The following is a 24,174-nucleotide window of genomic DNA, read 5'->3' as shown; positions in this document are numbered from 1 at the left end:
CCTGGGAGCTCAGCACTCAGAGGGGGACAGGCAGTTTAGCGATTGGCACCAGGCCCTGGTTTCCAGCTCCCAGGGAGAGTGGCATGCGGCCAGAGACACTGAAAATCACCACAAAACTGTGGCCCCACGACTCCCCCCAGTTTGTATCACCCCAAACGCTGGTTATAGAAGCGTTTGTTGGATTTAAATATGCGTTAGCTGGAGATCCTTGCCAGGAAAACTCACTGATGCAAACACCCAAATTCCCCTTGTTCATTTTGAAGGAAATGAAGCCGTCTTTGCATTCGCACTGTCCCGGTTTTTCACTTCCTTAAAATTGCCCATTGCTGCAAGCCACCGGGAAAGGTTAACTTCAGCGCTTGCCCTGAGGGAGGTAGGGCACCTTGCTTTAGTTCCTGCAGGAGTCCCCTCGGGTCAGTGCAGGTTGAGACAGAAAATTATTTCTATTAAGAATTTGTTTTACATTGAGAAGTGACGGGTTTTTGCGATTTCCCAAGCTATTCACAAAACTCCCCCTCAACCAGCTTTCAATTGCCTCATTTTTAATCGCGCTTACAACGGAGCTGAGTGAATCCTGATGGTTACTCGTACAAGCATCAGCAGAGCGGAGCGAGGACTGGCGCGGCTGTAAAATCCGCTGCTGCCACAAAAAATGGTGACGGTTTTATTAATCTTTTATGACAGGGATGACAGCTTCACTCGGGTTTGCGCACCGCCGCCGAGGCTGCCCGCCCCGGGGAAGAGGGACGGACGCCGGCTCCCGCCCGGGGCAGTACCTTCCCGGTGCCGGATACCGCAGACGCCCTCTGCACCCGCCGCGCCCGGGCCCACCGCCGCGCCCTGACCCTACCGCCCTTCCTCCTCCGCGACGGCAGGGGGCGCTGCAGCGGGCGTGGCGCCTCGGTGCGCCCCGCTTGGTCTGGGCGACCGCCGCCCCGGTGCCTTCCGCCGAGGAGAAGGCGGAAGTGGCGCCCGGCGGGGAGCGGCCGGCGGTGAGTACGGGCGGGTGGGCCGCGAGGGGCGGCTGGGAGGGGTGCTGCCGGGCGGCGGGGCCTGCCGGCGGCGCGGGTCGCGGCGGGCCTGGGTCGACGAACTGTGGCAAGCGAAGGGCCTGGCTCGACGAACTCTGGCAAGCGACGGGCCGGCCGGGACTCCGCCGTGTTTGGCACGGCGCGGCGCTCGGTGCGGAGCGTTTTCCCTCTCGGGCCGAGGTTGCTGGCTTGGGAGCGGAGCGCGGTCCTCGCTGCCGAGCGGAGTCACCCTCCTGCCGAGCCCAGGCCAACCGTGGCGCGTAGCCCTACGGCCTCTTCCCCGAGAGGGGAAGGCGTCTCGGTCCGCGCCTGTATCGGTCCGGGGACTTGCCGGTGAGGGGGCCTCCGTTAGAGGAGGGCGGCTACTCGGGCTGAGGCACGCCAGCCTGTGGTGCTCGGAAATGGAAACTGTGCCGCGGTCGGCACGGCGAGCTCAGCAGCTGTAAGCCCAGCCGTGCCTGTCAGCGGCAGGGGCCCAGAGCTATGCTGGTTTACACTGGAGGTGGGAACGTGGCTGGAATGACTTTCTCTGGCCTCTTAGCTGTCTGGGGTGTGCCATCGGACAGGTGTGGGAGCATTAGCAACGGGTAGCTTCCGAGTTGTAGTCTGAATTGTTAGTTCTGTGCAGCCTCGAGTATATCACCTTAAAAGCGGGCTCTGTTTTTCCAACTGTGAAACGGAAATAAATTCTTTGGGAACATGTTAAAGGTCTATAAGGATAATTTTAAGATAGGTTATTGTTTCTAAAACAGCTCTATTTTTTAGTAGAGACTGGCAGTACTTAATATTTATGATAAATGTATTAGCATGAGTACTATGTTATGACTTTAGTATTACTTTTCATCAGTTTCATCTGGTTTACGTAGGTCACACTGAGCCTTTTCATACTTAAATGGAAATCTCAGCCATAAGTGGGAGGAAAATGTTCTAATTATATCCCTTATACCCAGTGGTTAAAGCTAGCCAAAAGTATTTCTCCGTGTTTGCCTCTGAAAGTTCTGCATGCTGCAGAGCTACCGTGAGCTATGTGGATTTTGTTGTGTTTTAGATAGCGTTGACAGAATAATTAAGAAAGCATTGATTTGAAGCTTTTAGTGGGGGAGAGGCAGGAAAAGGAACAAGGGGGAGACAAAGTTCCTGAGACTGCACTAACAGCTTGTTTAACATCTCCATTTTGCCCTATGTTCACCAACTGTGTTAATACTTGCAAGCAAACTGCTTTGTCTTTCCGTAGCATGAAAGGGCCATAAAACTAGTCCCACTAGTATCAGAAGGGGTCACAGAAGTGTGCTGCTAAAAGCACTTGTATTATTTTTATGGCAGGTACCATTTGGGGCATAATTCATCTGCATGTTCCATGATACCTTCAGCTTTTCCCAGCAGCAAAGATTTGTAGAGCTCTGTCAGGCTCTGTTGAATGAGAAGTTGTCAAGACATAAATGGCTTCTTAAGTTTTGTAGTATTGCATCACTGCAATACTGCCTTCCGTTTAAAAAATACATTACTATATTTAAACAAACAATGCATACAATAGATACTTATGCTGATAGAAATTCAGAATGAAAAAATGCAAGGTGAACATGCTTTTTTTTCCCTTTTTGAACTTCCGTGAGTTTAATATGTCAAGAAGAGTAACTTTTGTATCTCAGTAGCACAGATCAGCTAAACAAATATAAAAAAGTTTTAGATCCAGGCTGTGAAAACTAATGATAAATGATTCTGAGTATAAAACATATAAAAAAGAAAAGTAAACATAAGGTAGAGTGAAAAGGAGAAATGTTTTAGTTGTTTCAGAATGTGTGCTTAATTCACTGTTTCTTTTCCCAGGGCTTCAAATTGTTTTACTAATGCCAGATACAAATTTAATGCTTGTTGACATAGATGGTAATTAAATCTAGCCTGGAGACTGTGCTTTGCAGAATTGACATTTGTTCATAGCCATACTTGTCCCTGCCTCTTTTTGAAGTACTTCCTGTCCTGATGTTTACTTTGTCCCCATTATGGCAGCATCTTAAATTTTCTGCAGAGGTACTGAGGGATATAGAAAGGCACAATGCATATCTTGAAGTGTTCTCAGTGTGCAAAGGGAGAACAGAGGCTAAAGAGAGCAGTCTCTGCCACAGTAAAGAATTAAATAGTATTATTGTTCTCACTAACAACGCTTTCCTTGTATTTGTTAATCTGAACAATTCTCAGTAAAATGTCTCTAGAAGTTAATAAATTGAAGAAAGGTTTAGGGGATTTTGGTTTGGGTTGGTTTTTTGATTATGGAAAAACCCATGGAATATTTTGGTGTTAAATACAGTGTAGTGCACTTCCACTGCTTACTAAAATTTAATTTGTTTTGATGTAATTAAGTAGGATAAAATATGAATATAAGTGGGAATATGCCATCATCTAGTCTTCTAAGTAACACTTAAGCATAAAAATACACATGTGATTAAAGCCTGACAGCATTCTCTCCAAGCAAAGAGAAATCACCTGGAAAGCTTCAGAAACCCCCAAAGACTGCTCTGCTCCAGCAGCAGGAGCTCTTGATAGTGTCTAATGAGCTTTTAATATTGTTGTTCAATTGTATTTGCCTCAAAAGAGAATTCTTATTTTAAGTCTTAAGGTTCATATGTTAAAATGATAAGTATTGTCATTATCCAAAAGACTTGGAAGTCTTAACTGTTACTGCTATTAGGAGGAAAAAAAAACAAAAAACAAAAAAAACAAACAACAAAATGTTGATATCTCAAGAATATGCTTGCAGGCTTTTACAAGAAACCAGAATTTGTTTTTTGCAGCTACAAGTTCTGCTCGAATCTTCTATTGCTTTAGCTTGTCTAGTCATTTGATAGCTTTGAAATGAAAGTGGTTTATAGGTATTAATTAAAAGGAACTTGCATCATTTTGTATTTTCTGCCTGGATGAGGCCACAGTGATGATAGTTACAAACCTCATAATGCAAACACACGGTGCTTATCAGTTGTCAGTAGACCATTGATTAATATGCTTGGGAATAAGTGTTGCAAGTATTGCTTCATAAGCAAATTATCCAAAGTCACTCCGCTGGTTTGTCAGTCTCATGACCCAGAAGTCTGTATGTATAAAACTGTTCTCAGTGAGGCAGAAGAAAAAAGTTTGGCCAGTTTTTCTGTCTCTGTGGGGTTGAAAGCATTTCCCCTGCTGGCTGTGTGCTGGCCAGGTTACAAGCAGATTAATTATGTTTGTGAACTTCAAGTAAGAAAAGGGATTATGGAATAGTCTTCTGTATTGATTTCCTTATTTATATGGCTACTCAGTGTGAATTTCTAGGAAAGGACATGTGGAAATTAATTGCATTCAATACTTACTGATTAATATTCAAAATTTTCTATTTCATGGTAACTGATACACTCTCTGTACAGTGTTCCTTCACCTTTGCCAAATGTTCAAAGGTATCGTTTCATATTTCAGTGTAAATAAGATGCAATGCGTACTTTTATTTCCTCCCTATTACTCTAATTATAGTGTAATTTTCCAGGCAGTCTGAAGTTATCTTCTGGTACCAGTGATATTTTTTGATTTAGAGAAGTTTTTTAATTAATCCTGTGGCTCTTTGGAACGTGATCAGTAAAAGTCCTACCTAAACTCCATTATACTATGGGACTTCACAAATCAGAGTACTGAGTGTTGTTGTGTGCATTAATTTAAAATATGAGTGGGTTTTAATTCAGTTTTGAAATTGTTTTTGTCAGTCAAAAGGTACATTATTCTTGCAGGAGTTTGCTCTTCTTGGTCTGACTGTGCTATCTCAGATCAACCTAATCACTTTGTAATGCAATAGTGTAAATAGCAACATAGCACAGGTTACTTACTGAAGAATGGTTTCATTATGGTTTAATCTTAAAGTTGGAAGAGTAGTATGGGGACTCCCTATAATCTTAACTGTGTCTTTTCTGGGGTATAAAGATTTGATCCTTAGAGCATTCCAGATTTTTGCAGCACAAATAATGACCAAACAAATTCTGTCCGTTACCATTTGGCCTGGAAAGCACCTTCCTTTCTGTTGTCAAACAATACATCTGTTGCCTTGGTGAGAGAAATCAACCTTTGCTGGCCCAAGGACTTTGGGTACCTCATGTGTGGAAGCTAAAATTCATTATCTATCTCCTCGGCAAATCTGATAGGACTTCCTAGCTCTAGAAAGGGGCGTTTCAGATGCATTACCAAACATAGTTTTAAGGCTTTCTCTGCCTGAGAAACTTCACGCTAGCAAAACCAAGAATTACCATGTTATGACCCAGTTTAATTTCAGTTGTTCCTCGATCTGAAGACTGGATGTTGTCCAAACAAAAAAGGTCATAGAGCAGGCTACCAAAGTGTTTAATGTATTAAACTACGAATTAAAAAAAAAAAAATTCTAAAGGCTGTGGTGTAAACAAGGCATTATAAATTAATATTTGCATATTGTTGTACTTTGACTCAGTTTTGTTCAGCACAGAGGAAGAATAACAACTATTATCAATAGGAAGAAAAACTGATGTGTTTTGGGGGGGATGTTTGTGAGGTTTTACTTCACTGGTAATCTATTTCATAATCAAAAAGAAAGAGTGGCAATTTGATGTGAATTTTGGGATATATACTGGTTTGGGCTTTAAAATCCATCCTTTTCTGGCATGAAATTTTTTTTTAAATTCCCCAGGTGAGGAGCATGCAAAACTGCTACAGTAGGCTCACAAATTGTCTGCTCCACCTTCATCAGGGGAAAGACCTGTCATGAACATTCAAAGTATACTCTTCTCTAATTGGTTTTGCTCTAGCACTGCTCTGTTCAAGAAGATTGAATCTATGTTCCTACTCTTCGAAGGTAAAATAACTGCCACAAGAAACGGAACTAATTCCTACTACATTAGTTACAACTTGTATAGGAATTGTTTTAAATTAAGGTGGAGTAATCAGGCCTCGGTTAATGGTCTGAGTAACAGCAGTGTGGATCTTGATTTGGAAAATTGTGCCTTGCTTCACACCTATAAATATGCCTGGAGGAAGGGGGATTTTCCTCACAGATAAGACGAAATGCATAAGTGTAGTAGGAGGAATCCTATTTTATATAAAACATGAACAAAAGTAAAAATCTGGCTTTTAATCATCTTGTTTAAGCTGCCTCTTTGTTCCTGAATTTCCTTATTTAAAAAGAGGAGCCAATGATACTTGCACTTCTTTTTTTTATGAACCCCTTGGTCATATGCAGATTAAAAGCTCCAGGTGGGAGCGGAGTATTTCACTGAATAAGGGGATTTTTGTGTGAGACTGGGACGTTGACTGATTGCAGTGACTCATTCATTAAAATGACGCTGGTATAGGATTTTTGTTTCTGTAAACTGAATGTACCTACCTGGTATGTCTGTAGAAACAATTTAAACAGGTAAAGAGAACAACACTTGCACAGCACTTAAATCTACAGTGTTGAACTGTGAAGATTATACTGACTCAGATCCTGTTTTCTTCCTTATAAGAACAATATTTCAAGTAGTATGTTTGTTGTTTTTCCCTAGGAACAGCCCAAGGCAAGAGTTGCACACTTCTTTGCAATTAATGTGACAGCTGAGTTTGGGTAAAGCTGTTATATTTTCCTCCTTGCGACTTCCTGAATTCCTTTGTGACATTGCTAAAGGGATATACGTTCCTCTTCCCTTTCTTAGTCTCACTAAATATACCCTTGTGGCTTACAATAATGTGAATTTTTCAGTCCTAGGCTGGCCTGTGGATTCTGATATCCTGCATACCAACATTCCCAGTCCACTGGCCCAACTTAGTTCCTTTGATTTTTCATGAAGTATGGCTTGTGGACTAATCATCCTCTGCAGCGGCTGTTAAATAAGAGTTATGTTAGTTTAACAATGGAAACAGCTTGGGTTTTTTCTCCAGAGAAAAGACACCTATCAGTGGCACTCTAAAAAAAAAAAAAAAATTAAAATCTTTCTGTCACAGAGCATCTTTCTAAGCATTGATTCTTCATCTTACATTCTAAGTCATTGGGGGAACTGCTCAGTTCCATGGGGTTGAACTGATCATCCTTGGACTATGCCTGAAGCAACTGCTGAGAATTTACTTGGTGTTTAGTTTGTATTGCTCTTGAGTTTAGGAGCCTTGATTTTAAAGCCTGTTGTGGTAGATAATGTATAGGGATAATACATGGGGGCAGATGCAGTTCCAGAGAGCTCTGCCATAGAGTTATTTCTGCATAAAGTGAGTGTTGCTGACCAGTTCAGTACAACTCTAAATTGTCAAACTGTGCTTTAAGACTCTCTTGTACCTTAACAGTATTTTGGAAATGTTAAGAACACTACTCTTCAGATACTTCTCATACCTCTGTGTACCTCAACAAAATGGAAAGTCACATATTTACACAACAGAATAAAAGTTCTGGTTTGATTCTAACTGTAACTGACCTAAATATGGTAACTTTGCCTGTTTGGTTTTGCTTTGCACATCTGCCTTTTTTCTTTTTTTTTTTTGTCTGGATAACTGGGGAAAAAATAGCTCATACACTGTTCGCATGGGCAGTATTGCTAATTGTTTATCATGTAGGTTGCCTAAAAAGCATTTCTGTAATGCTGCATGTGTTCAAAATATATTTCCAGTAAATGCTGTTTGAGGCTTTGTGTGATTAGTATTTCTGTTGATGTAATCTTCAGGTGTCATACAATAAGTACCCAAATAAAACTACCTGTATATCCTCCTCCTATCCATGAACATTTTGTTAAAATGACTCGTGATGTTCAAATTCCAATAAAGGCAGGAAAAAGTTCAGTTTTGTGAGTTTGTGGTTGGGGTAACCCTCCCTATTCATCCTGCATCCCTTGCTGCCCCCAGAGTCTGCAGTAGTGATGCAGATCAACAGTCCTTACAGTTCACCTCTTGATTAATCCTTAGACTTCCATCCTTAATATATTTTAAATTATGTAGTGGTATTACAGTGAATGCAGTAGGTGAACATTGCAAGAGACCCCTGCCTGTACTGCTGTGTAAAAGCTGAACAAATCTGGGCTTAGTGGGCTTGTTTTGCATGCCTGGCTCTGTGACCCTCAGCCTACTCATACTGCCTTGCACCTGGTGGTAACTTCTGTGTTTCAAAGAAATGTCATTTATAGAAAACTAACCACAATAGTATTCTAAGAAAATGGTTGTAACCATTAAACAGAGGGAGAAGAAATTTTCTTGGACTTAATTTATATTTGTTGTTTAGACCTTTCTTTAAAGTTCCTTCATTCATTGTAGAAACATGGGCAGTCTGCTTGGGGATACCAGCATTTTTTTAATTCTATACCTGTGAGTTCAACCTGCTTTGTGAGCAATACTTCAAAAGTAGGCTTTACTATGCCATTCACTGCCCTTCAGCGAAATGTGACTTTTCTGTTCTTACAGTCACGTCCCTTGTCCTTCCTGCCAGCTAGACTGGGAGAGGGAAAGGAGAGCAAGAACTCTGAGTACTAGTAGTTTGTAGATCACTTTTGAGCTGTGGAAGTATTAGCCTTATCTTATGTGTAGCTTCTTACTCAATTTAAAGTCCTATTGGCAGTTCTAAAATGTTATCAGCAGTGCTGTATATTTGAATTTAATTTGCAGCACAACATCTGCTTGGTTTGGGTACTTGGACTCTCATTTTATTTGCGGACATGCACCTAAACTGATTTGAAACCTATACTGTGAATCACTGTATACAGAAAATGTTAAATAACGTTTATTCACTGCTAGGAAAATATGGAATTGAGCTATTGTCATCCAATAAAACTTGATTTTGTACAGCATTTTTCATGCAAATTATATTTGAATGCTTTAGAAGTAAATAATACTGAAGGGGTAAAGAGGCATTTTCAGCAAACATACCAAGCAGAAAGAGTATTCCTCTTTTTACAGAAATTGGGTAGTCAGATGAAATAGATTACAGAAAGGTGTTTGTGTTTGAACTGGGCTGACAGGATGCAGTGCTCTTTCCTATGTATCACACGATAAGTTAAAAAATAACAGATAACAAAATAAAAGATAACAAACTGGGACAAAACAAAACCAGTGATTTTGAGTAGAACCAAATCTGCACCACTGTTCCAGTGTTTCGGATCAGAAATAAAATATTCTTGACTGGAAAGGAAGCTCTTGGAATATTTTAAATTGACACATCTTTTTGTCATCTTGCAGAGCATTTCTGTGTAGCACTTGATTAGCTACTATGAGCTTGCTATATAGCGATAACAGTTGTGGAGCCCGAGACGGGGAAAGCGGCTGCTGTGCAGCCATGGCCAGTGCCTGCAGCGTTGGAGCGAAAGAAGACAGCGTAAGCGTCAGCAGTGGGACTGGAAACCCTGCAAGTTCTTTCACAGAGGAGACACAAGGCTATGATGTGGAGTTTGATCCGCCCTTGGAAAGTAAATATGAATGCCCAATCTGTTTGATGGCTCTTCGGGAAGCAGTGCAGACACCATGTGGACACCGTTTCTGCAAAGGCTGCATTGTCAAATCAATAAGGTAAAGAAAAATCTATGGAAGGTGCTTTTAAGAAGAAATTCACTTACCAAATCAGGGCAGTTTACGGACAATGTAAACTGAATATAACTGCTTAATGTGCATTACCAATGAGTGCTAACAGAATTTATTAGAGGTGCTTTATAATAAACACAATGTATGGCCAAAACGTCATGGGTTTGGAGGTTGCATGAGCTGTAGATATTTTCCCATTTATACAAATTTACCCAGATTATGAATCTAAAAAAATAGCTTGAGTAAACATTAAATAATAATTTTGTAAAAGTAGCCTCCGAATCCTCCAAATAAATTCCATTTTCAGCCCAGGATTATAAAACCTGTCTTTTCCCTATGATTGTTTCTCTTGATAACTACAGGCAACTACAGACAACATGGTTTCTTGGTGCAGATACAGCAATTCATGCTTTCAGTTCTTCACTTGAAATCAGCTGCTGCTTTGTTGAACTGGAAGAGGGAATGTAGTGAGGCAATAGTCTCGGACAAAGCATTGAGAGAGGAAACTAGGTGACATATGGGGGAGCAGGAATGAGATATGAAGACAAGAACAGCCTGGGCTCATAAAAATGAATGATGGAAAGAGCAAGGAAGGGCAGAAAGTACACTGGTAGAGTGTGCTTCCCTCAAACCTGCAATACAGTCATCAGTGTCCCACACATGTCAGTGAGTATTGAAACACATTGATAGAAGGCTAGATATTATGCTGTAGGGTTTTTCCTTATCAGCATAAGCCAGATTTTTTTATCAATTGCTCACTTAGCACAAATGTCACAGTACTTTGGTAGGAATCTAAATATTTAATTCTGCGTGACCCACATATAGAATAGGTTAATTTCCAACCTTACTTTGCACACCTTTTGTGTAAAGATCATCAAACTGTCTTCAATGTTAATGTACAATGTTGTTTTTCCCAAGCATTTATTTTTAGTATGCAAAATGGATAGTGCTCTCTGAATTGATTTCCCATACCATTTATCCATAGTTCTATTCCATTTCATTTTCTCCATGGTCCATCATTTGTAGCTCACTAAATGAATAGTATGCCAGCAAGGACGTTGTCTGAATACAGGGTTTTGTGGGTTTCCCTGTAGGTTCTGTCACTGTTGTATCTGATGCTAATGTATTTCTTCATGACATCCCTTTTAGATCAAGGAGTGAAATGTTGGAGCGGAGTATGAGAAGACAAACTTAATTTTGCATTCCCTACTTACTATGGCAAAAGAACAGGCTATTTTCCTTTCTTGCAAGCATAGAAATGTATTGTGTATGTTTGCAGCATAGTTCTTGTTAACATTAGTTTCATTAATATTTCTGAGAAAAGGATGTAAATTCATTATTCAGAAAATTCAGAATACCACCAGTGTTCGCTTATGAAAAGTGACTAGCCTGTGGATTCTGCAGAGGAAGCTGAGAGATGTTCAGTTCTCCACTAACCATACCAAGAGATCACCCTGGACTCTTAGTCCCTTGCCTTGTTCACTGTGTTCCTATTTCTGCAAGAAAAGTACATCAGGCCTTACCCAACTGCATCATTCAATGGTATTCATGTCAGCCAGGTGCACGGAAGAAGGCAAAGAAACCCAAACCTGAACCTGTCAGCTTCGACTGTAATCCAGTTCCCTACACACAAGCACTTGGCTTCACTTTCTGGCCTTTGCTTTGCACTTTCCAACCTAAATTCTTTCAAGACGTTAATGTACATAATTTCATGCATGCTTGTAAGCATTGAATTAGATGTTTGTACTAATAAAGATCATTAAATTTTGGAATTCCCTACTTGCTCTCTCTGAGCTTGCTCTATTTGTTGGCAGTAGCAGTTTTTATATTCTTTAACTTGGGTATTTCTGGAAGAAAGCAAAATCATCATATCTTCTCCTGGGAGTATGATGTCTATAAATCCTGATGGTAAATTAGTCAGTGCTTAAGTAGACTGAGCTTTAGAAATGTGTGCTCATCAATCATTTGAAAGACAACAGAATTCCTAGGTTGAAAACTGAGGGGAAAACAACTAAACTTAAAAGTATCAAAAATGGGTGTCTCATTTCCAGTCTTTCAGATCCTCAACAGCTAAGGTGATCTTGTTTTCTAATCCTTCTGCTTCTGCTGATGAGCTGCACAGATACGGTCAATGGTTAAAATTTACCGCAGGACTGAGTGAGGAACTGCAGTGAACCCATGCTCAGAACGCAACATCTCGTAGCAGGTAGAGAAACTTCCTTCTTAAACCCCAGGCATGGGAAATGGTTTCTCTTCCTTTTTAAATTAACAGAGCATTTGTTCTGCTCAAAGTTTTAGGTCTGCAAGCAGTTTCAATGACCAAGAAGCTTTGGCTTCTTTTACAGCCTTTCCCTGTTTTACTTCATTTCTATAGATAGTGTTGACTGTTTCAGTGAATATTAAACACAGGGGGAAAGCATTTTTCATCTTGGAGGCTATAGATCATCACTGTAATATTTTAGATGTTTCATTGATAGTAAATGTTTTCCTTCATTCTCCACTGAAATCTGAGTTTGAGTGAATGCTTGTGAAAGCAGAGCAGACAACTTAGTACCAGACCTCTCTGAATCCCTGAAGGGCTGAATTGCATGCTTAATTGGGTTCCATGGATCAAGCTATTGATTTGGAGTATGTAGTCTTTACAGTAAAATACTGATTTGGAATATGTAATGTCTACAGTACCATATTGATTAATGTCATTGAGAAGCTTCTAGAGAACTAAAATGAAAATGGAAAGTGATTTTTACATTGTCTAAGTACTGTTTTTTTCATTAAGTGATTGTCACAGCCTTTATTTGATCAGGGAAAAAATGCTTCTGTTTATTCCTTATTTACCCATTGTCTAGCTCAAGTGAACACAGAGATTAAGGATTTTAAGTGATAAAGGGTGGACAAGGAGTTTTTGAGTAAATGCGTCTTGTGACTTAGACAAACAATTGTAGTTGTCCATGTTGAAGAAGTTGTGGCTGCAACTAGAAAGATTTTTTAAAAAACTTTTAAAGACTGGAGTCTTAGATCTTACAATGTGAGGGACAAGATTAGACCAGATGGACTTGATAACAGTAAATGCTTGCCTCCCAGAAAGTCTTGGCATCTTTTTAAATGAAGCTGTCTGAAGTGCTTTGAAGTGCTGTGAGTCAGGGTCGTGAAGAGGCTTATCTACCTAAGTAACTAAAAATAATAGTTTACAACTGTTACTGTCTACAAAGTACTTGATTAGGAATTTTGGAAGAACCAAGTTCAGATGCAGTAGGTAATTAAATTTTACTCTAGTCTTTCTTCTCCATATCTTAGGTCAAAGCTGACTTAGGGCTTGTAGTAGAGCTCACCAAATATCAGAACTTCTGTTTATCAGAAAAACAGAATTAGGAGCTGACAAGGGGCAGCGAGGAAAGCATTGGGTGCTAGCAGTTCATCAGCCAGCATGGCTGCAGTTAAAGGGTATACCAGTTGTTTCAGCTTCTCGGCCAAACTGTCAGTTGCTAAAATCACGGAGCAGGCTTTTTCTTCAAACAAAATTTTTCTGGCTCTACTTTTCATACCTATATTTTAATGTCAAGGGAAATTATACAAATATTCATTGTACTTTGTAGCAGATGATTATTGTTTCACGGGTATTGTTGTGGGTGGCACAGCCCAATGTGATAAATAATTCCAGCATAGGAAAGCCTCCACTGTAATGTAAATTAGAACTGATGTGCATAAACTCAGTTCTGTGACAGGAAATGTATAGCAACATCTTTGTAGATGGATCTAAGCAGCCTTTTAAACACCATGCCAATACTTGTAAATGGTGTTTGAAGCCTGTTTAGTATATACTACAATAAGTTATTGCTCTTTCCTTACTATAATCATTGGAAAATTACTATTCATTCTTATTTTACCCTTTGTCTGCTAGTTATTTGAACTGGGGATCTGGTAATCATTATTTAAAATGAATCTGTTGTTGGCTGTTGTTATACATTATTAGCTTTTCTGTGTAGAAATAAAACTGTCTTATCAGCAGGCTTACTGAACTATCATTATATTTCACTAAACAGGCTGTTTGTAACCAAGTTATACCTGTGAAAACTGATTTCCTGTAGGTCGCCTACAAAGGGAGGGAACGTTTCTGGGTTGTGACAAAGATCAGCACACTGATCGCAGCTCAGGGAGCTATGAAACAAAACAGCACGCTAGGTATTTTCTTTTTTCCACTTGTTTAGGAGTATGACTATCAGACTTGTGGCAAGCTAGGTCTTGCAAGCAAAAGCTAGGAAAGGAAGTTCATTGTCTCTTTCTGAAGTCTCAACTTTACCCCCGCTTCCTCTAGCTGCGTTGCTGATGAAGGAGTTGCTGAGCAATTATTTCCTTTTCCCACAAAGTGCACAAATACCCTCCTGGTCTTCACAGCCCACTAGGTTCTACTTCCCCTCATGCTTGCAAGCAGTGACAATGATCTGGTCTTTTGATCTTTGCACCACAAGTGAGCTCTGACATTTTTCTACCCCATGTATTTTTCCATTTTATTGGTGTTTCCATTAGCACTTCAGCTCAGAAGCTTTGATCCCTCATGCCTCCTTAACTTTATTACTTATTTGTGAATAGATATGTTGACCTACTTCTTTCAGAAATGAGCTGGTACTGGATGTTTTTTTAAAGGAAAATTTGGTGGACATGATCCCTTTTTTACTCCATTTCTAATGATTCTTGTGATTAAATGCAGGTAGACAGAACCTGATGAAGTGGAACAGGCTATTAGGTCTCTTGTGCAAGTTGCATGCACCCATGTTCCATCAGACTCCAGACTTTCACCAGTTAGCACTGACTTCCAGTCTGTTTGCTGTTAAAATGGCTTCAGATACAACATCCAGTTCCAAATCCAGTCTAATTTTCATAGTTATTTGTAATTTTTGTGTCTGGAGTTTAGTCACCCTTCTTTGTGTAAATAAATAGAAGGATGACCAACTGATCAAATGGTTATACAGCAAAAACAGCATAATGGGCCATATGAAAAATAATGCCAAATAGATTGGGGGGGGGGAAGATGTTTTTGCTTTGTCTCTCAGCTGTGACCACCTTAGTTGTTTATAAAGTGAGAAAGAAAGAAGGTCCAAGAATCTTTAAACGATTGTTTTGAAATAGTATGTGAAATATCCTTTGATGTTTGAGCTATGTGATATACTTACAGAAACGGGACTGTAAGTTCTTAGTTTCTTTACATCCTTCTCAAGTTTATTTCCAGAGTATCTATCATGGCATTTGTCCAAATAAAAACTATTGAGTTAGAAAAGAGTTGCAACCCCAGTCCTGCCATCTCTGGTGAAACTTGCGTAATGTCAATTTCTCTGACGTACATTGCATACTTTCTGGTAATTGCCACATAAATGCCATTGATTTCAAAGACCTTCTTAATGTGTTATAATTTGGCCACTAATGTCTTGCTAGTGTAAAATATTTTAAATAAAGGGCAAAGGAAACTTGGAATCTCTTTTTACTTTTTCTGCATTGTAGAGATGCAGGTCACAAATGTCCAGTAGACAACGAAATTCTGCTCGAAAATCAACTTTTTCCTGACAACTTCGCTAAACGGGAAATCCTTTCATTAACGGTTAAGTGTCCCAACAAGGGCTGCAGTATGAAGATGGAACTGAGGCATTTAGAGGTGAGAATTAGTTTTGAAAATATGGAACCTTGTTTCCATGGACAGGTAAAAATTCTAAATAACTTAATATAGATGGTCATACCTGATACCTGTTCATGCTGATTCAGTGCATTCTTCATTCAAGGCTATAGCTACATGTTGGTTTTTGGTGAGTCTTTAATTAGGTGATTCTCAAGTCAACGTTGTAGTGTGTGGAAATTGTAATAACGCAGCTTTGTCTTTAGGATCATTCGTGTTTGTCTTTTGATCAACTGTATCTGTACTTTACACAAGTTCCCTAAAGTGAGTTTAATATTCTCTCAAAGCAGCTAGATTTATTAGTTGAAATAATTATTTTGGAAAATAATACAGAAAATTAAAAGGATAAACATAAAGCTGAATTTATACCTGCATTGTTAAAGCTCTGAATACATGAAGTCCTGATGTTAGTAATGGGATAATAACAGGCCATTGGTCAACTCAGCATAAGTGCATATGGATAGGCTTGCATGAAGGAAAGATTGCAATTTGTTCTCTTGTACTGTGCTTTATGTTGAAAACAGATGAAGGCAATAGTACCTTTTGGTAGTATCAAATCCCTCTTTTATTCTTGTTCAGGACCACCAGTCGCAGTGTGATTTTTCCGCTGTGGAATGCCCACAGTGCCAAGGAACCTTCCAGAAGAACCATCTCAAAGAGCACATTACACAGGAGTGTCCAAGGCGTCAAGTCTGTTGTCCAAACTGTGCTACGTCTATGGCCTATGAAGATAAAGAGGTACTTAGCCGGAGTCTCAGTTTTTCAACCTTGATTCACATGGATTTACTTGTAAATGGAATATCAGTTTAAAAAATTAAAAAAAAAAAAAAAAGGTTTTGGTCTAAAAGATCTCTTTGTGCTGCACAGGTGAGAAGCGACAAACTCAGGACATTAGTCTAGAACAGATTGGGGAGAGAATTGTGCTTAAATACAGACTTCTTGGGAGCCTTGTGGTGTGAAAAGACTTGTGTAAGAACCATTGAGTTTTGGCCTTACCATCAAAGAGGCTGGTATTTACTGCCAAAGTAACACACAAAGCAATATTTACATTTACAGTTTTTATGCCTGGCAGAAAGGATGTGTCAGGAGATGCATCTTTTGGCAATACCTGCTAACACACAAGACCAAGATCATTTCTGAATTCTTCTCCTGGCTCTGCATTTTTTACTTGGGTGATACTAAGGATAGTCCTTTCCTTTTTGAGCTTCTATTTCTTTATCTGTATATGGATGTGTTTTATCTCAAGGGCTATTAATTTTATGATACCATATTGTGAATTGGCAAACAGAAATACCTCATATAGTCCAACAATACAAAAAAAACTTGAATATAGTTCCACTACAATTGAACATGAATTTCAGAAACTTCTAGATAAATTCAGACTCCTTTGGAGCATAAGAGCTTTAGGAAATAAAGTATCTCCAACTTTTTGAATCTCTTGTATGAGTCCAGGAAAAAACAATAATTATAGAAAGCATATTATTCAGGGTAAGGGGATTGTCTTTGTTTCACAGTTGCATACAGCTAAATGCAAAATTTGAAATGTAAATAAAAATTTAATGTCTTACCAGAGGTGATTAGCACTCTCTTAAATTGTGTAACTTTATTGATTCTTTCTTTCCTCTCTTTTTCTCTGTTTGGTAACTAAGCTTCATGACCAAACTTGCCCACTGGCCAATGTATTTTGTGAATATTGCGATACAGTGCTCATCAGAGAGCAGGTAAGAGACCACCTTTCTCTGTGTTTAATCTGGGTCAGATGTTTTGTATTTATATTGGTTCTTTAATCTGAAATTAATCTTGAAGAAAGTTTGTTTACTAGCTAATAAATGTCTACCTGTCTCTCTCTGAAAATGTTGCATCCTGTACAGGTGTAATACTCTTTTAAATGCTGCTCCAGCTTGCAGTTGCAGTCTGGTAAACCTCTGTAGGATTTTTGGCTGCAAATCACATTTTTTAGCTATACTGCTTCTTGACAGGGGGCATCCTGCATGTTTTTGATCTTGAATGGAGGTTAAAGAATACCAAACAGCTGCCAGTGGTTATGGCTGACATTAGAAGACAAGGCTTTGATTTGGGCAGAGAGGGAGAATATGTGCAATTGGAAAGCCACTGCTGAAAATTAGCTATAAGTAATTCACTATCAAATTGTAGATGCTGGCTGGAATTCTACTTGCCTATTACTATTGTAATAGTCATTAGTATTTCTTCAATAATAACTTACTTCATTGACAGGAAAATGATAAACATTAATTTGCAGCCCATCCCTGTTTGAATGGAGTGGCAACTATGTTAATGACCTGGCTTAAAATAAAGAATAATCTTGTCAAATGGGAGAAATACTCTGAAAAACTGATTGAGTTCAGTAATGACAAGGGCAAAAATCTGTTGTTGGATAGAATAATGAACTGCAAAAATAGGGAACAGAGAATGCTAACTTAGGTACTGGCTTAGAATTAATGGCTGACCTTTAGCTTATGTTTTACTTTATCATGATATTTAAATAAGGCAAACATACTGGGTTGCATAAACAGGTATTTTGCCTGTGAAACCCAGGATTATCCTTTGTTCTGGTTTAGGGCTTGTAAGGCCTCAGCTGAAGCTGTCCAGCTTTTGAGATGGGGATGGATAGGGAGGATTCAGAGCAGTGAGATAATTGGGTCTGGAAAACACAGACCATAAGAAAAATTGAAGTAACTTGAGGTTTTTGAGGAAAAGCATAATGAAGAGAGACAAAACAAGTATATGGAAGTAGTGCCTTAGGAAGGAAGGAAAGGGACTGGGATCTAGGTTGAGGATAGGCTAGAAACAAAAGGCATTTCTTCTAGCAAGAAAACCTAAATGATTTCTGATGCCTAATGTAAGAACGAAGGCAATGAATTGTTAAAGTACATAGAAGGAGGATGTAGAATTTTTATCATCAGCTAACATTTTTTGTTCAAAACTCCGTATTTCTTTGACAAATTGTATAGGTATAAACTGATCTGAATTCAGGTACCTGTTGAGAGTCCATCCAGCCGTATTCTTTGAGGATGTTATAAAAGAATACTCTTGATGGAAAAATTAATTTCAAATCTGATTTGGTTTAGATGCCTAACCATTATGACAATGATTGTCCTACTGCTCCCGTGCCATGTTTTTACAGTGCCTTTGGATGTCCTGAAAAGGTAAGCCTTTTATCAGAATCATGAATTGCAGACCTCCTGCATGTTTTTGTTGAGTTTTTTTTTAATGTTTTCCTATTCTTGTCTCATTTACCAGTCCAAATTCTTAGTCATTTGGTTTGTTTGTTTTTTGGTTTGGTTTTTTTTGTTTGTTTGTTTTGAGGTATCTTAATTCTAAAACACTACGTGTGGATGCATTGCCTTTCAAAAGTAATTGTAAAATTTAAAAACTCTGTGAATTATTTGCTTAATGAACTTGCTTTTATTAATCCATGAGTGTTTTCTCAGCTTTCATGTCAATAAAGTAGTTTCTAGAATTTCTTCCAAAGTTGTGAACAAATACATTTATGGCTCTTAAGAGTTCAGTGAAGAAAACCTGACAGTGCTTTAAATTTGATTAAATTCTAAAATTATTTAATCTGGATGCTCTTATTTCTAGTCGTTTAATACCTCTTTGAAAGAATGGATCTTTTCCCTGCATCATTTCCACATCAGTTTTCATACACCTTTGTATTTGGTACTGTGGAGCATTTTAGCAAATCAATGAAGGGAATACAATGCTGATTTAAACACAGAAAAAATACTAAAAGTATGTTTATCACTAACACTTTTTCATCCTGTCACTATTTTGAGTTGAACAGTATTTGTCCACTGGCATTTGAACTTCTTTTTTCATTTGTTATAACAGTGATCTTAAATTTGGAGCCCTGCATTGGTAAAGTGCTACTTTGTCGCATCACCTGTCCTTGATTCACATTCTAGTTTTTCTCACATAAGAGAAGCAACTAGTTTGTTTGATTTTCTTCAGAGCTACATTTAAGATGTGATTGCAGGTAATTGTTGATATGTTCCTAATACCACATCTCTTAAATTCTAGATGCAAAGGAATGAACTGGCACGACATATGCAGGAGTTCACTCAGGTTCACATGAGAATGATGGCTCAGAGTTTTCAAAATATCAGCGTTACTGCTACAAATCCTGTACCCTTCATCAATGGCCTACCCTTTGACCCTGCCCTCTTTTCACACGTGTCACATGCCACGTATGATTGTAATCCAGAAGTTGAAAACTTCAAAGAAACTATTCAGCAGTTGGAAGGTCGTCTGGTAAGACAAGATCACCAAATCAGAGAACTCATTGCTAAAATGGAGACTCAGAACACTCACATGGCAGAACTCAAACGTACTATCCGAAATTTGGAGGGAAGGATTACTGAAATGGAGGCACAGCAATGTAATGGTATTTATATCTGGAAGATTGAGAACTTCAGTGGACTTCAGAAAGCCCAGGAAGAAGAGAGACCTGTTGTGATGCACAGTCCTGGCTTCTACACTGGAAAGCCTGGCTACAAGCTGTGTTTGCGCCTGCATATCCAATTACCAAATGCTCAGCGTTGTGCTAATTTTATATCTCTGTTTGTCCACACTATGCAAGGAGAATATGACAGCCATCTGCCTTGGCCTTTCCAAGGCACTATACGACTTTCTATTTTGGATCAGTCAGAAGGCCCCGAAAGGCAGAATCATGAAGAAGTAATGGAAGCCAAGCCAGAGTTACTAGCCTTCCAGAGACCAACAATTCACCGCAATCCAAAAGGTTTTGGTTATGTGACTTTCATGCACCTGGAAAACTTGAAACAAAGAACCTTCATAAAGGATGATACCCTTCTGGTGCGCTGCGAAGTTCTAACACGTCTAGATTTAAACAGTCTCCGCAGAGAAGGATTTCAAGCTCGCAGTACTGATGGAGCTATGTAGTCTGTAAGTCTTAACCAGAGGAATGGAGCCGCTAGTCATGTTCTTCCATGACAGATTACAAACGTGCTTCATCATCCGTATAGGCTGCATTTGTAAAAGATCATAGTTGCCAACATAGTTGATCTTCACCGGAATAGAACTTTGTTGCTGGTATACTTTTTTTCTGTATGAGGTCATGTGTTCAAGTATTTGGTATTGTTCTCTATTAAAGTAATAAGCTACTTCTGTAGCAAACTAACTAAATGAAGTGTTATGTATCAAAACTGCCTACAGGAGAATGCTGTACATCTCACTTTGGTAAAACCTAAGTCATATCAGAAAAGACCTGTAAATCTTTTTGCCTTGGTGACTTGGAATATAGGTAACTGTAGCAGGGAATTAGCTAAATTAATAAAGATGAAGGGGGGTTTTGTTTGTTTGTTTGTTTTTCACAGAGCTTGGGAAAGTTGAGATAGTTGCTATATTAACTTACCTAGAATTTTGAATTGGCTATGCTTCTCTTGAAATCTGAAGTCAAGTTAAAACTTTGCTCGCGTCATCTAGGGTTGAGGTATGCTTTGACCCTTCCCTCCTGCAGTTAGCTTCAGGAAGTTGCATGTTGATGCAGAGTTGATACTAGTATTTGTGAAAGACGTGGTAGTGTTGTGGAGAAGATTAAATGACTCTGAGCTGAGTTCACTGAAGAAATATTTGTAATGTGGTCTGAAAGTGCCCCCCTAATTCTCTTTATTTTGATAAATCTTTTTGTAAGAGTGTGCTCTGGGCCCAGAATGTCAATCACCATCACCAGAGAGATAAGTGTAGCATTTGAATGAGATACCTTTGTGCTGGTGAGATCTCCTCCTAGTGCTGGACATGTTTCAGGTTGTGAGTGGATACATGAGCAAAGGCATGTACTAACTAGATAGGGTGATGCAGAATTTGTTTTACTGTTGCTGAAACCTGAATTTGTACCAAAGCCGAACTTGTGACCTGCATCTGTTCAAATGATCTCTCGGTGTTCTGGGTGATGTATGACCTGTGTCGTCTCCTATGAACATAGGCCATATCAACATCCAGCTGTCGTATTTCCTGTCCCTTTAGACAATAGGAGCTGGGCCACCCTCAACACTTTGGAGGGGAAGAAAAGTCTATTAATTAGTGTGAGGAAAAATTGTAATCCTGTTTGCTCTTAGGAAAAAAATCTGGCTTCCATAGTTACTCATTTATCAAACACTAGATTCACTACGTAAAGAATTCATGAGCTTCCTAATGTTGCGTGTTATTGTTTTCTGTACTGATTGTTTATATGCCATATAAATGTTAGTTTTGACCAAAGCTGAGTAGTTCAAGTTCACTGGTGCTAAAAATTCTAACTTTTCATGGTGCTGATAAAGTTCTGAATCTTGTCTTTAGAAGGAGCGAAGAAAAAAGTTTTGTTCATCCCATAACTTAAGTACACAGTCTGATACCGAAGAAAGAACTAAGCTATACATAAGTATATGAATATGATTTCTCCAATCTAGTGAAAAAGCCTAAAGACTTGAGACACTGCAACTTAAAAGATACTGAAGAGTATTCCAACTAGTTGTCCTCATCAAAGCAATGCCATCAGGATCATCAGAGGGGAAAGTGCATATGCTTAATATATGCAAGGCTAATGAAAGACTACCGTAGTATATTGATCTGGGAGGATACTGTGCCTGCTGGCATGAGATTTAAAGTTCCAGGACCCAACCTATGACTTTGTTCATCATATTCAGATGAGTAAAATTTATTTTGCAGATAGAGCCCATTAGTTGAATAGGGATTGTGTTTAATGGCATATTGTCACTACTGAAACATGAACTTCCTGGCTAATGGTAAATGCGGTTGTTGACTTAGTGCATTCTGTGTGTTTAGAGGACAGGTGAAGCATATGTTACTCAAAATAGGAAAAGATCCATTCTTTAAAACTATCTTTTTTAAACCTCTTAAGTAGTTTTTATACTGAATAGCCTCATCCTATTAGCTGAATTGTTTTGGAGTGTGTTCAGTTAGAGCATTCCTAGTAGTTAAACTTTTCTTAATCAAGAGCTTTTAATGTACGTGAGAGTGCCCAGACTCACTGTACACAGAAGGCACTGTACACTAGTTCCCCAATCATTTTCAAGCTATGTTAGTTCTCCATGTTTTTCCAAGATGCTCAGACTACCATTCTCCTTTTTTTTATTTGGGGGGGGGGGCGGGCAGAAGAAGCACTTGTAATTTGAGAGCTTCTTCCTGCCACAGTTCCTTTCTCAACCTGATTGATGTTAACAAAAATGTCCTTATTCTGTGTTCTAATACTTTATACCCAAGACCCACTAAGTGCATTAATACTTTCTTTCCTTTTGAAGCTTTGCATTATGAACTGAATTTTTGCTTTGAGCCTTATCTGCTAGATCTGATATACTTCTGCCTTGGGAGGAAACTCAGTCTGGTGGCAGGTTCAGGAGTTTAAATGATTCAGGTTAATATTGTACAATAGCAGAAACCAATAGGAAATAAAAAGCTACTGCATGTATAATATTGTATTGGCCACAGTAATATGAATGCTTTATTCACTGCTGCTATTCTACTGGTTTTGTATTTTAATATTACCAAGTAGAACTCTGAGTGATGCCAAATTACTGTAATGCCAGAGTTTTACATGAGAGACTTTCAGAGCTAATTTGCTAAGTATCAGTTAAATCTTTGTCATGAAAAATTATAAATGTTAATGAAATGTTTATTAATCTACTTGTTCCATTTTCCTCTTTCTTCCCCCACCTTCTAAGCTACTCTTCATTTGTCTTGAACATGTTTTAAGTCAGCCACTCTTAGTATGTGTATTTGCAAAGCTACTATGGCACAGATTTTCCAATTATAATATATTGCAAAAGTGTTTTCTTTTTGCCTCTGAATGCCTTCCCCTGCAGGGCAGGGAAAATTATTTTACTAAAAATGTTGGTATGTAATGTATATGTGGGAGCTCAGATAATGTGAGATGTATAGACTTGTTTTTTAAGTGGTCTCATGATATGCCTGGTCATGTTTGCTATCAAGAGATTAAACTTGCTAATGAAATAAAATCAGGGTAGCCCTTCTGTTCTTATTTAGAGACACTTTCACATCAAATACATTGATGATGAATGCAAAAGATTATTCTGGGGTCAGTGTTAGAAGTTTGTATTGGTTTGCATTGAACAGAATGAAAGTACTCCTGTTCCTTGGAAGTATCGATAGATTGTTTAATATATTTTGTAATTAAAGCACACCTATATTTCTGATAGGATTTTTAAAAATAAACTAATGAAACTGTGCACTGCATGTTCCATCTTTATTCACATGGAGGGTTATTCAAAAAGATTAACTGATACAGAACGTCTGTGGTAGTTCTGTCTTGTGGGTTTCAGAGTTGGCTGAGGTGGGTTTCATGAAGGAGACCATGTATCATATAGCACCAAGGCGGCAAAAAATACATTTCAAGATAAACTTCTGTCATTTATAAAGGGTAGCAATAGTTTTATGCATTACTAGAAGACATAGCTAGTGTAATTATAATAAACTAAGTGTTCTCGTGATCATCCTGTTATTTAAGGTACACCTCTGAAATACCAAAGAATTCTAGAAAGGTTTGGGTTAGAAGGGACCTCAAAGTTCACCTAGTTCCAACCCCCTGCCACGGACAGGGACACCTTCCACTAGACCAAGTTGCCTAAAGTCCCATCCAACCTGGCCTTCAACACTTCCAGGGATGGGGCCTCCACCACTTCTCTGGGCAACCTCTTCCAGTGTCTCACCCTCACAGTGAAGAAATTCTTCCTAATATCTAATCTAAATCTACCCTCCATCTTAAGACCATTACCCCTTGTCCTATCACCATACTCCCTGATAAACAGTCCCTCTCCAGCTTTCCTGTAGGCCCCCTTTAAGTATTATAAGGCTGCTATAAGGCCTTCCCCAGAGCCTTCTCTTCTCCAGGGTGAACAACCCCAACTCTCTCAGCCTGTCTTCACAGGAGAGGTGCGCTGGCCCCCTGATCATCTCCATGGCTCTCCTCTGGATGCACTC

The 24,174-nt window shown here is 39.0% G+C and overlaps 2 protein-coding genes across 5 annotated transcripts in view; one reads left to right on the top strand and one right to left on the bottom strand.

The window, feature by feature from the left end:
* The window catches only part of RAG1 (recombination activating 1), a 35,299-nt gene that overhangs the window by 8,663 nt on the left and 2,462 nt on the right, over positions 1–24,174 (bottom strand). The gene's annotated exons all lie outside the window — the stretch shown is intronic.
* On the top strand, positions 637–23,421 carry TRAF6 (TNF receptor associated factor 6). Of its 4 annotated transcripts, XM_054826269.1 has the most exons (8): positions 1,048–5,865; positions 6,554–6,612; positions 9,198–9,524; positions 15,030–15,180; positions 15,778–15,936; positions 16,848–16,919; positions 18,288–18,365; positions 19,240–23,421. In XM_054826269.1, the coding sequence occupies exons 3-8, from the start codon at positions 9,229–9,231 to the stop codon at positions 20,119–20,121; spliced, it is 1,638 nt and encodes a 545-aa protein (XP_054682244.1). In that variant the 5' UTR covers positions 1,048–5,865; positions 6,554–6,612; positions 9,198–9,228; the 3' UTR covers positions 20,122–23,421. The 4 variants fall into 4 exon arrangements, with proteins under 4 accessions (XP_054682246.1, XP_054682243.1, XP_054682244.1 ...); XM_054826271.1 differs by lacking the exons at positions 1,048–5,865; positions 6,554–6,612 and adding an exon at positions 637–655; XM_054826268.1 differs by lacking the exons at positions 1,048–5,865; positions 6,554–6,612 and adding an exon at positions 918–992.

The sequence above is a fragment of the Grus americana genome, chromosome 5 (assembly GCF_028858705.1).
Source record: "Grus americana isolate bGruAme1 chromosome 5, bGruAme1.mat, whole genome shotgun sequence".
NCBI lineage: Eukaryota > Metazoa > Chordata > Aves > Gruiformes > Gruidae > Grus > Grus americana.
The sequence above is the reverse complement of the archived record's forward strand: the minus strand, read 5'-3'. Positions and strand labels throughout refer to the sequence as shown.

Excerpts from the sequence above, each read along its gene's own strand:
- TRAF6 (XM_054826271.1), top strand. The coding sequence starts at position 9,229 with ATGAGCTTGCTATATAGCGATAACAGTTGTGGAGCCCGAGACGGGGAA. Across the intron at positions 15,181-15,777 it reads TGGAACTGAGGCATTTAGAG|GACCACCAGTCGCAGTGTGA; the intron begins GTGAGAATTAGT and ends ATTCTTGTTCAG. Across the intron at positions 15,937-16,847 it reads TGGCCTATGAAGATAAAGAG|CTTCATGACCAAACTTGCCC; the intron begins GTACTTAGCCGG and ends TTGGTAACTAAG.